General features: G+C 47.8%; 1 protein-coding gene across 2 annotated transcripts in view; it reads right to left on the bottom strand.

The window, feature by feature from the left end:
* LOC135908775 (WD repeat-containing protein 11-like) overlaps nt 1-17,630 on the bottom strand; it is a 318,419-nt gene that overhangs the window by 20,768 nt on the left and 280,021 nt on the right. For both annotated transcript variants that reach the window (XM_065440614.1, XM_065440615.1), the window contains one exon: nt 13,824-13,990. In XM_065440614.1, coding sequence (XP_065296686.1) covers nt 13,824-13,990 — 167 coding nt within the window. The remainder of the gene's footprint in view (nt 1-13,823; nt 13,991-17,630) is intronic.

Consider the following 17,630-nt stretch of genomic DNA (forward strand, 5'->3'; position numbering starts at 1 on the left):
TCTTTTAATCGCGCTACCATACACCCCTTGAAGATGCATTACCAACAAGCCCACATTGCAACCCTTGTGTCATATGCAGCCAAGGAGAAACGTCTAGATACTTTTAGAAATTGTTAAAATAATGTCAAAAATTTATTTATACTAAGATCATTATGTACTGTATTACAATAACACATTTTTGCTGCCTCTAAGTTTCAGGCCATGTTCACTTTTCAATAAGTGGAAATGCTAGCGGACCACATTGTTGCACAGCAAAGTAATGACATGCTTGTGTCACAAGCAAATACAGTTGACTGGGCGATATAGTGCGTCGGATTCATAAAATAACTCGTGTGCTGCATTTAGTTAGATTAGAAAATAATACCAGTGTGGCTGCATGCAACTCAAAGCAGCACACAGTGCAAAATTGAGTGAACAAAAAAAGGGGGGGAAGAAGAAGACGAGGGGGGAAGGAACGGGGGCGATTCGGCTCACACTGTCCTGTTAGTGGGCATACCAAGGAAACATGAAACATGGCCAGCGATGGTACATACGTTAAAACACGCATAATATGAGCGGCGGATAACAGGCTAGCCGACGTGACAACGAACCACGTTCGCATTGGCAGGACTACGTGTTGTTGGCCTTATGCAAGCGCCTATGGTAACAAGGCAACCAAACTACCTAGTGACGCCCCAGAAGGATGCGGAACTAAGCAAATTCGAACGAATACTCTGAAGTGATCCTACACTCCTTTCACAGTCCCTATTCATGGTGACGTAACATAGATAGTGACCCAATGGACAATACAAATTTTCTTCAAAGCACGTTTGTCTGCTTAAGTTTGCAGGCCCTTTGCCTTTCCACGGAGCAGATGCGCTGCTGTACAGCAGCCTCGCCTGGAGTCTTGCTGTACGTGAACATGCCGGCACATATGTAGTCTGGATGATTTATCAGCTTCGACGGCCAGCCTACGTTTGACCGAGGGCGGCAATGACATGATGGTGACTAGATTTTTTTTTTTTAAGAAAGCTTGCCGGTGATGAAGTGCGCCCCGCAGATGCGAGAATGCTTTGTTGGGTGCCACGATGAGCCCTCTTCGTATACTATTTTGCAGATGGAAATCTGAAGAAGCTCGAGTTTCCGTTTCTATAGTAGCAGTTCTTGCACCTGAAGGCGGCACAATTAACTGGCATGTAATACTTAACCCCTTATGTAATACCCCTCCAATGGGGTGTTTAAGGTAATAAAGTGAAGTGAAGTGAAGTGAAGAATGCTTTGTCTGCCTCTCGCTCTGATGGGTCACCAAAACTCATCATTACATAACTTCCAATACTAAATGTGCAGTAAGCCAGCTTACATGGTACCGTGCCATCTCGGCACACCAATTTTTTGCGAATGTGGCAGATTACCTCTAAAGGAGGGTGCGTCGCTGCATATGCGCTCAGCTGCACTTACAGCCATGCACAGCCACGGCCAAGACACGTGCTGAAAATTGAGGCGCGTGCCAACTCGACCTCGCGCGCAAACCTTGCGCACAGCGCGAGGCTACATGAGAATCCACATGAATCAGCAGCCTCTACGTGGAGAGGTAGAAAAAGAAGCAAAGAGGATTCAGGGAGACGCTGGCAATCATGGAAGATGTGGTTGGAGATGGAAGATGGTGTCTGGAGCGTGGCGGTAGCAGCCACTCTAGCTCTAAGCCTGTGGTTGCAACAGGCTCCTACCTGGAAGTAGGCACCTCATCTAGTCCCTCCCGAAGCCTGTGGCTGGTGAATGCCGTAAGGGTGTCCAGCTGGGCCTGTCCAGCGTCTCCAATCCCTCAGCCAAGCTTTGGCTGGTGAACACCGACAGGAGGTGAGGCCGATGCCAACAGACGCAAGGATTGACGCAGTGCCAAGCTCTATTCCTTAGGACGTGCTACAATCTGCTCTTCGCGCACTCATCACCTTGGCTGTACATTGTGCCCACTCCACTGGTGAACGCTCTTCGTGTACCTTGAAAACGTGCATGAATTTCAGCTCTCTTTCTTGTGTATGTTTATCGTTTGCTTCCCCTGTGTGCTTTAAACATAGCTTGTCTGTTGTGCACCTTTATAAGCGGCTTCATCGTTCCCAATTATTTTTATTATAGTGTTTTTATTTATCTAAATAACCTTAACTGGAAGCCACACTACTTTGTGACAGAGAGCCATCCCTACCACCCACAAAAAGTTTATTTTGTGTGAAATGCTGTGAAGCTGCCACCCCCGTCCTCCCGCCCACACACACTAACTATCAACAATGCCTAGTGGTGAAAAAGAACCTTCTTCGTTCTTCTAAAGTTCTGACCAGGTAGTAACATCCATCTGATCTTGTCTTTTGATTCATGGGGAAACAATGGAAGACCAGGTGCCTGAGCAAATGTAGCTGTGCCTACACTGCACATCTATACAAGGGCTTCATCCGACCCACTCACCTTTGTTTGAAGTTTGAGATAAGATTTGACTAAAGTGTCATTGTATGAACGTTTCCATAAATGTGCAAGAGCGCATCTGCCAAGGTTGATGACTGGGCGTGTTGGTATAACATATTAGAGGTTCGATTGTGCAACATTTGGACGACTCACACAGAAGAGCACACACCACAGAGCGCTCTGTGGTGTGTGTCTCTCTTCTGTGTGTGTCGTCCAAATGTTGTGCAGTCGAACCTCTAAAAGCACATCCTCTCTCAACTGTGTGTAGGTGCTAAGTGCTCATGATACCAACGTTCCTAGCGTTTTCTGGGGGGGGGGGGGGGGGGTAGGTTCACATGCAGGCTCATAACAGTCCAGAGGACATTATAACACCCAGGGTGCTTTCGTTGGAAATTCCCATTATATGGGTGGACTACATTGTGTGGATTGAGGCACACGCTGTCGCCTTTGTGCAGCATTTGTCTATTCTGATATTCCTGTGCCCCTTCCTTTTACATCCGTAGCCATGAACGGATAGACAGCTGGGCTCTCACTCACCTGTTGTTTAGAAGAATTTCTTACTGGGCTAGTTGGTGCATTGCTTTGAAAAACCAAGTTGCACATTCAAAAAAGACCACAGGAAAAGGCGATGGAGATATCGCCTTTTCTACCAGCCTTTTGTTTGCGCACTGCTTGGATTGAGTGCTACGCACCTAAGACGAGCATGTACCTTCCATTGATCCTTTACCAAATGCTAAGCTGAAGAGTGGTGCCTAGTGCACGTGCGTGCTCGTACTAGCTGAGCTGCACTCATTGGAGGCTGAAGTTGATGGAGATTGCACTACGCTCTTGCGAGCAGGCCAAGTGGTCATTGCGAGAGTACGCAGCATAGGCGTGGGGACACATCTCACTCAGTGTCGCGTCACAGGGAACCATCCCCCTGCAGCGACTTGCTAGCAGCGCTTTTTCTGCATTTTATACCCTTGGCATGGCAGCAGAGTAACAGGCTCTTAGAACCGACTAGCGTGTGTTGACTCTAGTGCTGACTGAGAGCGCCGACCATTAGCGTCTGCACGTAGCAGAGTCAGTGGGCACTACAGGGCCCTCCGTCAAGACGGAATGGTGAAATGTACTCGTCGATGAAGTGGAGACTGTGCTGTCTTGGTTACATGCAGATCTGCAGGGAGCTCCATGCGAGGCATCTCGAGGTAGGCCAGTTTAAGGCAGTCTAATGAAATTACCTCTTCGCGACCATTCAATAAGATGGTGGCGGACTTTGGCGTCTTCTGGAGAACACGGTATGGCCCATCGTAGGAGGGTGTAAGAGGTGCCTTTAAAGCGTCTTGTCTGAAAAAAAAAAAAAAAATAACGTAGGTCGAAGATGCAAGGTTCAGATGCACAAAGGTGCTGTGGTCCAAAGATCGAAGAGGGTGGCTGATTTAAATTGCAGGGCCTCGTCACCTCAGGAATGTCTTCAAGGATTTGAGCGTACAGGCATTGTGGAATCAGTGTGCAGATGCCGGTGGAAGTGACAACCGACAGAACTCCATAGATGGAGAATCGCGTCTTGCTGTCAATCAGGCGATGGCGGCACGTGCTGATGTCGAGGTTGAAATGGGTCAGGAAGTCAGAGCCAAGGGATAGGCTGACAGACGTTGGCTATGATTAAGACCCACCGGAATCTGTGTGCTGCAGGCCAAGGTCGAGAGTGAAGGACTGTAGACTATACGTGGCGATGGAGGTTGCAAGCACAGTCACGCTTAGAGGACGGCCGTATGCTGACCTCGGCACCCATGTCTACAAGGAAGCGCAGGCCCGGAATGCGATTCATGAGGATGAAAAGGTAGCTGGGTTGTAAGGCAAGGTCACATGCCGCCGTCAGTGATCTCGCATTGCATTTCCTGACCACTGGGATGGTGCTGGAAAGTGCGATGGTACGAGCAAATAGGCGAGCTTCGAGGATTGTGCAAGCGGGGACTGCTCGGGGAAGAGGGACGGCAGCCGGGACGTGAGCAGGAGTCATGCTGGTCATGAGAGGACGTCCGAAGGGCATTAATGGAGACGGCGGGCTGGTTGATTTGGGGACTCTAAGTGAGCCATTATAGAGGATTCAGGGATTGAAGAGAGGGCAGCGGTAGAAGGAGAAGTTGCGCTGTGGATTTGATCAGCGAGCTGGAGAAGGCGGTCGAGGGTCAAGTCACCTGCAGCGGCTAAGAGAAGGCAGGTGGACTGCGGCAAGTGCTGCAGGAAGAGCTCCTTCAACAGTGCACTGTTTGTGTCGACGTTGCTTGAGCCCAGGAGCCATCACATGCTGTTGAGCGGTTTGGAAGTGTGGCGATCTCCAAGCACCTCGGAGGTTAGTAGGTTCTGGAGACGCGTGCTTTCAGACGCCGTGGTGCAGTCCAAAATACTCTGCTTCAATTGGTGGTATGGGGCATCCCCTAAAGGGGCAGCGATGACATCCACCACCTCGTGAGCAATCTAAGCAAACAGCTTGGCAAGTAAGTGGTGATACCGAAAAGGTTCCGAGGTGATGTGGTGTAGATCGAAGGAGGCTTAAAGCTCGGTAAACCAAACCTGTGGGTCCTTGCGCCAGAACGTGGGCACGTAAAGCCGTGCAGCTGTGATGTCCTGTGGGCGCGAGGTAGCGTCAGGCCAAAGGTTGCCTGAGGGCAGTAGGTTGCTGGGGTCGGTCATATTGATACGTGCATACTGCATGTTTCTTGTGGCCGATGCACGTGAGAGCCCTGACAAAGACTACGAATGCTCTCTAACACTCGAGCTGTTGGCTGAACTGGCTAGCGCTGCATTATCCTTTGTAAATACACTTTGTAAATAGTCTCCAGTTCTTATTCCTTCGTTCGAGTAACATTTCGGTAAAGGGTGCCGTTCCCCGTCCTCACCACGGAGCTCCACAGCGGCCGCACTGTCCTGCTTTCCGCAATGGCTCCCGGTGACGACACCTCGTCTGCTTCTACTCCTGGCACCTTACCAACCACGTACGTTACGGTTACCAACCCCCGCGATCCTGGCATATTTTCCGGCCAAGATAATGTCGACTTTGAGGGCTGGCTCACCCTGCATGAGCATGTTGGCCAAAACAAGAGCTGGGACCCTACCGTTATGCTCATGAATGTCCTATTCTACTTGAACGGAACTCCGCGTGTTAGGTTCCAGACACACGAGGACGAGGTCTCTAGCTAGGATGCTTTCAAGGAGAAGCTCAGCAACCTCTTTGGAAATCCCACCGGTCGGCAGCCAGCTGCCGCCCGGTGCTTGCTACCCGAGTTTAGTCTTCTACTGAATCATATGTCTCGTACATACAAGACGTGCTAGCTCTTTGCCGGAAAGTCGACAACAAAATGGCCAAGGTTGATAAAGTCGGCCACATACTTAAGGGGATCGCAGACGACACATTCAACTTGTTGGTCTTCAATAATGTGTCCACCATCGACGTCATTGTCAAGCAAAGCCGCCACTTTGAGCTCGCCAAAAGCCGCCGCGTCATTCTGCATTTCTCCCGGCTCCCTAACACGGCTGCGACGTCGTCTTGAATCGACCTTACCGCTTCACCACTCTTAAATGAGTGCAGCACCCATATTGTTCGCTGTGAGCTCGACGCTACAAGTCCTACGCCGTTCCATCCACACCCACTTGACCCAATCATTGACCAACCAGCCTCAGCGATCTCTCTCATTCAGGCAGTTGTGTGGCAAGAATTTGCCAACCTCGGTTTTCCTGCTGCCTGCTCCATCTTCCGACCTGACGCCCGACCGGTGCCGACACCTACGCCTCACAGTAGTTGGTATTCCCCTCCCAGATACCACAACCCTACTGAGTGGAGAACTCTGGACGACAAGCCCATTTGCTTCCGTTGCCTCCACATTGGCCAGGTCGCCCCCGCAGCACCTCCTGGACGTTGCCATATTCAAGCTTCTTTTCCCTGTCTCCTCGGCCATATGCCGACCCGTGCCGTTACTCGCCTCGCCGTATGCCTCCTACCTCAGGCGTATCCGTCGATGACAGTCGTTGTGCTCACTCGCCGTCCCCTCAGCGCCGCCAGTCCCCATCGCCCCAGCCATGCTGCTATTCATCGTCAACCAATCATGGACCCTCCCGGACGGAAGACTAGACGAAGCTCCTGGGGGTAGTGCTGCATTATCTTTGTTGTGTAGAAATCCTCCACTGATGCTCCCAAGGAACCATAACTCACTTGATGTTCACGTCAATGGTGTCTCTTTGACGGCGTTAATAGATACTGGAGCCCAGGTATCCATAATGAGTTGTAACCTCCGTCGTCGACTGAGGAAGGTTCTCACGCCTCCTACTACTCGAGCCGTTCGTGTGGCCGATGGTAGCACTGTTGATGTCACTGGAATGTGTACTTCCCGTATCAGTATCGCCGACCGCCACGTTCCTATTTTCTTTACAGTACTTATCAATTGTCCCTATGACTTAATCCTCGGACTTGACTTTTTTAGGGCGCATTCAGCTTTGATTGACTGTTTTGCCGATACCCTTTGCGTAGAACTTCCTCTACTCGTGCATATTCGTGCCGAACTGCCAAACTACTTTAGTACGACCGCCTTCGTCCACCTGCCGACTAAAGCCTTGACTTTCGTCGATTTGCTATCATCTTTTCCTTTGCCCGATGGTGATTACATCCCCACACCTGTTCCTGATGTCCTTTCAATGCGCAATATCATTGTGTCCCACTCCATCGCCACTGTCGCCGATAACTGCACGTGCATCGCCGTCGTCAATTTCGGCCTGACAAAGGAAGTTCGACCCCAAGGCATATTGGTTGCATTGCTGCGTGCTATAGGAGATGACCATGTCACAACATTTTCATTTGACGTCTGCTCAGGTTCTTCGCCATGTACACAGCATGCTATTTGCCCTGACGCAACATTTCGTCTTATAATTGCTGTGGACCTATTGCCTGAGCAAGCAGCAGCTCTGTGCCGCCTTTTGGGTTCCTACCACGACATCTTTGACCGCAACAATCGCCAATTGTGCCAGACTTCAATTGTTAAGGATCACATAAATGCTGGTGATGCCAGTCCTATTCATCGCCGGCCATATCGAGTTTCTGTTTAAGAGCGTAAGGTTATTCAAGATGAAGTGCACAAGATGCTTGCCAAAGGTATTGTTGAACCTTCGCCGAGCCCTTGGGCATTGCCCGTGGTACTTGTTAAAAAGAAAGATGGTACATGGCGTTTCTGCGTTGATTATTGTCACCTAAACCGCATTACCAAGAAGGATGTCTACCCCTTGCCTCGCATTGATGACGCCCTCGATTGTCTCCACGGTGCCAAATACTTTTCATCAATAGACCTTCGATCTGGTTATTTGCAAATTTCTGTGGATGAAAAGGACCAAGAGAAGACCATGTTCGTCACCTCTGATGGTCTATATCAATTCAAAGTTATGCCATTCGGTCTATGCAACGCCCCAGCAACGTTCGAACGTATGATGGACTCTCTGCTACAAGGGTTCAAATGGTCAACATGCCTCTGCTACCTAGACTACGTTCTCATATTTTCACCTACATTTGAGACACACCTTGAGCGCTTACCAGCTGTTCTTCAAGTCTTCCGCGAGGCTGGGCTGCAACTAAATTAATCGAAGTGTCACTTCGGTCGTCGGCAGATTACAGTGCTGGGCCACCTCGTCGACGCTTCCAGTATTCAACCAGACCCGGAGAAAATTTGTGCTATCATGTCTTTTCCTGTACCTCAGTCTGTCAAAGACGTCCGAAGTTTTGTAGGACAGTAAAACACGTTGTGGGGCTAGTTGGTGCATAGCTTTCAATAGATGAAGCGGCAATAGTGACGGCACACTAGGAAAGAACAAAGACAGGACAAGGCGCTTTGTCCAGAGCGCCTTGTCCTGTCTTTGTTTTTTCCTAGGGTGCCGTCCCTATTAGCACTTCATCTATTTTGTAAGACTCTGCTCCTATTTCCGACGCTTCGTTAAAGACTTCGCAGCGATTGCCCGACCGCTTACTGATCTTCTGAAGAAGGACGTGCCGTTTACGTGGGCAGTTTATGCTCAAACTGCCACGCTTGCCCAGCTCACCGAAATTCTCACCACACCACCTATACTGGCGCACTTTGACCCGTCCTCTCCTACAGAGACACGTACCGATGCCAATGGTCACAGTATACGAAGCCGTCTTAGCCCAGCGCCAACAGGGTCAGGATCGTGTTATCGCTTACACTAGCTGCCTCCTCATAGGAGCGGAGCGCAACTATTTGATTACAGATCGTGAATGCCTGGCTCTCGTCTGGGTGGTTTCCAAATTCCGCTCGTACTTGTATGGCATGCACTTCTCTGTAATCACGGACCACCACGCGCTCTGCTGGCTTTTCTCACTCAAGGATCCTACCGGCCGGCTTGGTCACTGGGTTCTGTGGCTGCAAGAATATTCCTATACAGTAGTGTACAAGTTGGGCCGATTATATCAAGGCGCAGACTGTTTGTCTCGCTATCCAGTGGACGAACCACCTGCCGACCCTGACCCCAATGCCGACCCTTGCGTTTTCTCCATTTCTCCACTGCTACACGTTGCCGACGAGCAACGCCGTGATGCCGCCTTGCGCGCCATCATTGACGGCTTGGAATCTTCATATTCTGATTCATCCCTTCACCTATTTGTTCTTTGGGATGGTGTATTATGTCGCCACAATGTACGCCCTGACGGTCCTGCCCTTCTCCTCGTCATTCCTAAGCACCTCCGGTCAGCTGTTCTCCAAGAACTTCACGATTTACCACCGGCAGGTCACCTTGGCGTCTCCCGTACCTATGCCCGGATTCGCCGATACTTCTTTTGGCCAGGCCTTGCCCGCTCCATTCGACAATACATTGCGGCGTGTGAGAAATGCCAGCGCCGAAAAACACTATCGACGCTCCCTGCCGGGTGCCTTCAACCGCTCGGCATTCCTTCGGAGCCGTTCTTTCACATTGGCTTGGACCTACTTGGCCCTTTCCCTCTATTCACATCTGGCCACAAGCGGGTTGCTGTGGTGACAGATTACACCACGCGCTACGCCATCACCAGAGCACTTCCAACAAGATGCACCACAGATGTTGCCGATTTTCTTTTATGAGACGTGATTCTGCAGCATGGCGCTCCACACCAATTGCTCACTGACCGTGGTCGGACATTGCTTTCTAAAGTCATCGCCGACATCCTGCAGTTCTGCTCAACCAAGCACAAGCTGACTACATCTTACCATCCATAGACTAATGGTCTCACAGAGCGTCTGAATCGTACCCTAAGAGACATGCTTGCAAAGTATGTCTCATCCGACCATACTAATTTGGACCTTGCCTTACCCTATGTCACTTTTGCGTATACAGTCGAACACGGATATATCGAACCCACATATATCGAATTATTGTCTGTATCGAACTCGTAAATTATCCCCTTGAAAATTCTGTGTAAAAGTATAGAAATTCGTACGTTTATATCGAACGATATTTTTACCCGCCATTGGATATATAGAACGCCGCGTGATCTCGGCACTCGCTGCACCCGCGTGCTCCGCGCCTCCCCCGAAAGGCTCGGAAAATGTGAGAGCGAGAGGGAGGGAGGCTCAGACGGTACTCCTGCTGCGCACGCTCTCCGACTTGCGGCAACACCCTGCTTGCAAAACTGCTTTTATTTTTCTCTCTCCCAATGTCTCTCATCCTTCCCCCGCGTAACCATAGTGATCGGCTCGGAAAAGGTAGCCAGGAACGAAGATGGCAGTGGCCTCCTCCTTTTGCCTTTTTTTTTCTTGTTGCTTTTTCACGAGTTTTGCTCAGCCAACCACAGCTCGTGCCTTTCGTACGTCGCTGTCGCCCTCGGAGGTGGCCATTGCGAGCGCTTTGTTGGCGGTGGCTGCGCACGTGAATTCTTGTGTTTTGTGCGCGTTCTTGTGTTTCGTGTTCATTATTGTTTTGCGTGCGTCTCACGACACGTGTGACTGGATCGTGGTGAGCTGACGCGGGAGCAATGGCCGCAGCAAGCACAAGCAGCGTCAAGAAGCGCAAGAACCTGGACTTTGCGACAAAGCTGAAAGCCATTCAGCGTGTTGAGGCGGGCGAGAAAAGTGCGACGGTGGCAGACGACTTTGGGATTCCTTGGAGCACTCTAAGCACCTTGTTAAAAAACAAGGCCGACATAAAGTCGAAAGCGGCGGAGTTACGAACGTCGGGAGCTTGTCGTGTGCGCGCTCCTGCCCACGAGAAAGTTGAAAAGGCCCTCAATGCGTGGTTTTTAGAGGTGCGGGCTAAGAACATTCCGGTGGATGGCCCAATGCTAATGGCTAAAGCCAAATGGTTTGCCGCTGCACTCGGTGATGACAACTTCGCTGACAACACAGGGTGGCTGCAGAGGTTTAAGAACCGCCATAAGATAGTTGGCAAAACCATTTCTGGGGAAAGCGGAGCCGTCATCAGCCAGGATATCCAGCAGTGGATTTCGAAGGAATGGCCGGAAATTTGCGCGAAGTTTTCATCCGCGGAAATCTTCAACGCCGATGAGACCGGGTTGTTTTGGCAGATGCTGCCCAGCAAGACGCTCGACGTCCGGGGCAGCACGTGTCACGGGGGCAAGATGAGCAAAGTCCACGTGAGCGTTCTGCTCGCTGCTAACATGGATGGCTCTCAAAAGCTCCAGCCCTTTGTGATTGGCAAAGCAAGGGCACTGCGCTGCTTCAAAAACTGTAAGCAGCTCCCCGTTCGCTACGCCTTCAATAAGAAGGCGTGGATGACGCGTCAGCTGTTCACAGAATGGCTGCAAGCGTGGGACGCCGAACTGGGCAAATCGGGGCGTCACGCTTGCCTCCTCGTCGATAACTGCTCGGCCCATCACACCACCTGCAAGCTCGAAAACATCGCGCTCAAGTTTCTGCCGGCGAACACGACAGCAAAGTTGCAGCCGCTCGACTACAGGAGGCTTGCAGTCGGCTACAGGAGGCGACTCATTGATAGGCTTTTGGTGAACCTCCGCATGGGCACCGAGCTTAAGGTTGACCTGCTGGGGGCCATTCAAATGATGACGGGCGCCTGGAGAGACGTGAAGCAGGATACTGTGGCCAACTGCTTCCGGAAGGCAGGCCTCATGACAGCCAAACTTCCTGAAACCTGAGAAGACGGCGACGGCGACAACGAGTGCATGGACGACGCGTTTCGCGAGTTGTCGTCCCTATTCCCGGCTGCCGTTCCAGCCGAAGTGTCTGCTGACGATTATGTGAACGTTGACAGCAATGTTCATGCTGTTGCGAGCCTCGCCGACGAGGATATTGTAGCTGCAGTTGGAGGGACCCAGGCTGACAGCTCGAGTGGCGACGAAGATCGTCCGGACGAGGGCGCGGCTACACGCTCGTACTCCGCCGTTGAAGTGGCGGCAGCGTTCAGCTTGATTCGCCGTTGTTGCGGTGACATGGAAGGAACCGGGCTTTCGCACCTGAACAGCCTCGATAAGATCGAGGTTGGCGTCTTTAATTTCATTTGCAAGGCGAAGAAGCAGACCAACATAAGCGATTTTTTTTCACGCAAATAAAGCATTACGTTGCGTTGTGTGTGCGGAAATAGTTGTCATTCTTGAATGCATATCGGTAGGTCATCATCCGCCACAGGTAAAGTCTCTGGGCCTGTATTTTTTATATCGAATTTTTGATATATCGAATTAATTCGCGATCCCCTTCGAGTTCGATATATCCGTGTTCGACTGTAATTCTTTGCATCACGACACTGCCGGTTATTCCCCGTTTTTTCTGTTTTTCGGCCGAGAATTTACATTGCCACTGAACGCATCCCTCCCATCCGCCACAGCAGAGACCAGCGAGTATGCACTTGATGCGATCACCAGGGCAGCCCAAGCGCCCGAAATGGCCCACGCTCGCTTCCTGACCTCGCAAGAGAAGCAACGGCGTTTGTACGATTGCCAACACAGAGACGTCCACTTTTCGCCTGGATCTCTGGTACTCCTGTGGTCCCTGACTCGTCACATTGGCCTGTCAGAAAAACTCCTGTCTCGGTACACAGGCCCATATCGAGTGCTGCGTGCTATGACCCCAGTTACGTAAGAAATCGCCCGACTCAGTACCAGTGCCTCATCTGCTCTGAATTCCATTGACGTTGTGCATGTCACACGCCTGAAACCATATTACACTCCTGTTATCACCGATATTTAGACGCACTGGGACGGTGTTTCCGCCTCCGAGGATAATGATACATGCATATTGCCTGTTTCTTGTGGCCGATGCACGCGGGTACCCCGATGAAGACGACGAACGCTCGCTGGCTCTCGAGCTGTCAGCTGAACTGGCTAGCGCTGCATTATCCTTTGTAAATACACTTTGTAAATAGTCTCCAGTTCTTATTCCTTTGTTTGCATATCAATATCATAATCCGGAGTCACCAAATGTCGCAAACCAAAAGGTTGCAGCAAAGTGCCAGACAAGAGGAGCATAGCAGGCCTATGGACTAGTGCCTGCTCGCGGCGCAAGCACCAACTTTATTTTTGTCATTGTTCGCAGTGCTGACCGACAGCGCCGACCTTTAGCGTCTGCGCGTAGTGTCGTCGGTGGGTGCTAGAGCCTCTTTGCCTCCCAGCTTCCAACATTGCCCTGGGACTGGGAGTTTGTGTAGTGTTGTGGGCTGCCAGAGACAAATAAACCTGATTTAGTGTTGAACATCTTGAAGGGGCAGCGAAATACGACTAAGACAGAAAGCACGAAAGACACAGGACAGTGCTGAACTCGCAACTGACTTCATTATAAAGCACACACATACTTAAGTACTACTACTTATACCCTTCGATGGGAGAGCACGTGGATCACGTGGAGCACGCGCTGCCCCTACAAATGTTCAAACAGTACCAACTCGCCAAAATGTCACTGCTTCTACCGACTTAGTGTGTTTCTTGTGGCTCAGCGCTTGCGTCACTTGTTCTAGCACACATGCACAATGGCATGCCAGATTAAGCTAGGCAACGGCTGACACGGCCTAGCGGCTCAGTAAGCCTGAACTGACAGTGGTTGGTACTCCTGTGAGATACCAGACACCACAACATATAAAACCCTACCTTAGGTGATGATCAGCAACTTATTGACATGGAACTGCATACTTGCTTTACATAGTCACTGCTTCCTACTTTGGGCAAAACTGAATGTACTTATATTTCCATTTCATTACATTTATTTTCATCCTTTCCCCCTCCTGCTTCTATCTCTTTTCTGGCTTTTTCTTGTTTCCCACTACTATTCAGTTTCTTCTTCAGCCTCATCTCCTTTCTTTTCAGCCAGCTTTTATTCTTTCTGCCAGTTCCCTCTATTATGCGTCCCAGCTTTGTCACTGCTCCACCAGTGCATCAAGCCAGGTGTGCCAGCTGAGTAAGTAGCAGAAACGATACTTACCGCAGTGAATCACTGTAGAAGTGCTCACTAGCCGGCTCAGTTTCAAGTAGCAGCTGTACTGCCTGGTCAGCCTGACCCAGCAGGAGCAAACGGCATACGCATCGCTGCGTGTGGCTGTGCCCCATGCGTTGTCGCTCATGAAAAAGCAGCCGCTTGAGCTGTAAGGTCTGCACAGAATGTGGTAACCAAACCTTAGTTTCTTAATGAGACACCAAGAACAATGAGCCAGGCTACATGGGAAAATTGCTCTCCGGAAAAGAATTTTATTATCTGCTTATTTGATTTAAAAATGAAAGAAAGCCCAACTTTCTTTTTACAATTTCCTATATGTTGAAACTACAGCAATGATGACATTATGTTACGTCGCATATTTTACAGTGTTTTCACATATTTGGTCCTTTCTATAGTACAAGTGAAGCATACAAAAGCTGTCACATTTGATTTTATTTGGAAATGTAACACAATTGTTTTTTATAGTCAAGAATTGACTAGCCTTTTGTAATCCCTCTTATGCTCTGTGACATCAGCATTAACAATTTATTGGGATAAACCTTTCTTAGAATACAGCCTTCATAACAAGTTTTGGTTCTCTCATAATACAACATTTAAGAGAGAGAGAGAGACCATTATATTAATGAAGGGGAGATGCTCCTCGAAACAAAACCTTTTTAATTAAATATTTGTACTAGAGATATGAAAATCCACGCACTTATAGAGCATTATAAGCAGATTTCAAATATGTGATTCGTTTCTGTGTAGCCGCTATAATCCTTGAGTTATGTCCTACACAATGGCAAAATAAAGTGATTTCGTGGGCATTTTATTGTGCAATAAATTTTCACAAGAAGCTTTGTTCTGTAGCTTATTTAGCTCTTTGTAGACTGCTAAGTGGCAATATCTATTCAAACGGCGTCTACAATTACTGTAACTATGAAAAAAACATGAGGATACTTCAACAAATTTTTTTTCACAATCACATGAAAATAAGCTTGTACATTTGGAATTGTCTTATACTAATGAAATTTGGCATACATACTCTTGAAGATATGTACAGTGCTGATACCTACTTGAAACTGCGATATCTCCCAGCAGTAGTAGCAAAAGTACAAGGTTATATTTCTGGGAATCGAGGAAAAAAATTTGTTGAAATGCTTTAATCTTTTTGCATAGTTCCAGTAATTGTACATGCTGTTTGGCAAGATATCGGCACTTTGTGATCTACAAAGAGCTAAACAAGCTACAGCACAATGCTTTTTCTAAAATTTAGTACATAAAGAAGTGCCCACAGAGATGACTATATTTTGCCATTGTGCATCACATAACTCAAACACTATAACAGCCACACAAAAAAGTAATTACATATTTGAAATCTGCATAGAAAACTTATAATTGGCTGAATTTTGAAACCTCTAGTGCAAATAATTGAAAAAAGTTGTGTCGAGGAACATCTCTGCTTAAAAAGGGACAATGACTTGGCCTGTGCAGGGAGGGAGGACGTCAGGGGCTAATTACATTTCACTATGGAGGCCTCAGACGTGAAGCTCCACGGTAAATGAGGAAACAAAAACGTGATTGAAACTGGTGCATAATGAGCAGAGACCCACGCTCAAGTATTCATGTTTTATATAATTGTACATATTAGCCGAAGTCCTTAGGTTCTATTAACACATTTTTCTATAATAATATACAGCAAGACCACCATCTTATGTGCTGTTCATTTACCGATTAACTCACTGTGACAGGCAGAAAATTGGTCGCCAGGCCCAACGGGTTTTGGCTCTTCCAAAATAACTTCACAGCATTTTCCTGCATGCGACAGCACAGCAGTGCCACCCTTGAAGCAAGAAGCTGTGTGGTTATTTTTTATCACAATAATCTTGGGCCAGACGATGCACATGTAGACAATGTTTGACATCACCAAGCAGCATCTCCTTTGGGCACAGTGATTGTACTTGTAATACCTCCAGCTTTAGCTTGGCCCACTGAATAAGCCTGAACCTATGTCAAAAGCAGCCAGTAGATGTGGAACAATTTTGTAAATATAAAAAGTGAAAATGGTCTACAACAAGTTTACCATTTTACTGCAGCTATGTCGCACTATTAAAAAGTTAATTGGTGCATTTTTGTTAACTAGTTTTCTCATAATGATTTTTTTGGCTTTTAAAGTGTCTCGCACTGTGGTTCAAGTTATCTCAAAAGAATCACACAAATATCTACTCTGCCCATTTCTTTTTTAACTTTTTCAAACACCTCTTGGTCCCATCCTGCACACTCAGCAGGATTTTTTTTGGTATCATGATGTTGTCCATAATTTGTACTAAAATACCCTACCTTATGCTCATTTAAAATGAAGTATTTATTTTTGCAAAAAAAAAAAGAAGAAATCCACTGCATGATTGCATGATGAGTGAGATGTGCGATTTTGTAAAATAAGCAATTGCATTTGAGCAGTACAACAACTGCAAGTTTCTGTTGACAGCTTTCTCACATCAGTTCAGCATCAGTTTGTATTCACCATCACTGAAACGGACAAGTAAGAAAAGAAGCAGCACAAGCATGATGATGAGTATGATGAGGCAAACACTTGGCAGCACTACAGCAAAGCCATGAGAGCAAATAATCACCACTCACGCTTTCTGTGAAAAATGCAAGTGCTAAAATGGTGGCCAGAGTCTCTGGCTGAACATTATATCCTCAGAGTGAGAAGAAAGGTGGTTAACCAAGGGGCCCGATATTTATTAATTATGCCATAAGGACCCAACAAACAAAGACACCAAAAACTACATAGGTTAAATTACTTGTACTTACTAATTGAATTAAAGAAATGATAAATTGATGGCAATGAAAGTGGATGAAAAAAATGACTTGCCACAGGTGGGGAATGATCCCACGTCTTCGCATTACGCGAAGCATATATAATGCGAAGACATGGAATCGTTCCCCATCTGCGGCAGGCATGCATAACTCAAAGACGTGGGATCATTCCCCACCTGCGGCAAGTTGTTTTTTCATCCACCTTCATTGCCATTAATTTATCATTTCTTTAATTCAATTAGTAAGCACAAGTAATTTCCCCTATGTTGTCCTTGGTGTCTTTGTTTGTTGGCTTCTCATGATATCCTCACAGTGTCATGATTGATTGGCCCTCTACACTTGACTCCTTCCTGATGCTGCATGGCAATGATGCATTGCGTCCTGTCTCCTTTTGTTGAATGTAAAGTTGTTTTTGAGGTGTGGCTGTATGTCAGGCTAAAGTGAACTATCTAAGGCAGGACCAACTTGTAGCATTCACATTTACGATGCAGCAACAAATACACAGTAGTGGTCTTAGCTGTCTTTCCTAAAAATTTCAGTTCAAGTTTGGTTCTAAATTCTTGGAAAGAACAGCTCAGGTTTGGTTTGAGCTCAGCGAAAACAATCCAGTTGCAGTTTTTGATTCAGTTCTGCTTCACTGCAAGACCTTTTGGACAAACTAGAAAACTGCAGTAGCAGCTACAAAGTTTCAGCTTTTCTATTGCAATAGGTTTGAGCATTCTATCTTCAGTGAGAAGCTAGCCTGTGTCATCAATGAATGCCTGCAGGTGCAAAAAAGAAAAAAATGCTACATTGCGACTAGATGACGGTTACTATGCAAAGCAAGCCTTGTAAAAGAAGCCTGCGCATCAGTGGAAGTATCATTAACAATGAATGCAATGGTAAAAGCCAGCATAGCAATGCATATCATCCTGTCCATTTTTTTGTCTATGTTCTGTGTGAATTCCTCATATCACCAAAATAAGCTGCAAAGGAGTTCACTGGGTCCTGATC

The sequence above is a fragment of the Dermacentor albipictus genome, chromosome 1 (assembly GCF_038994185.2).
Source record: "Dermacentor albipictus isolate Rhodes 1998 colony chromosome 1, USDA_Dalb.pri_finalv2, whole genome shotgun sequence".
Classification (NCBI taxonomy): domain Eukaryota; kingdom Metazoa; phylum Arthropoda; class Arachnida; order Ixodida; family Ixodidae; genus Dermacentor; species Dermacentor albipictus.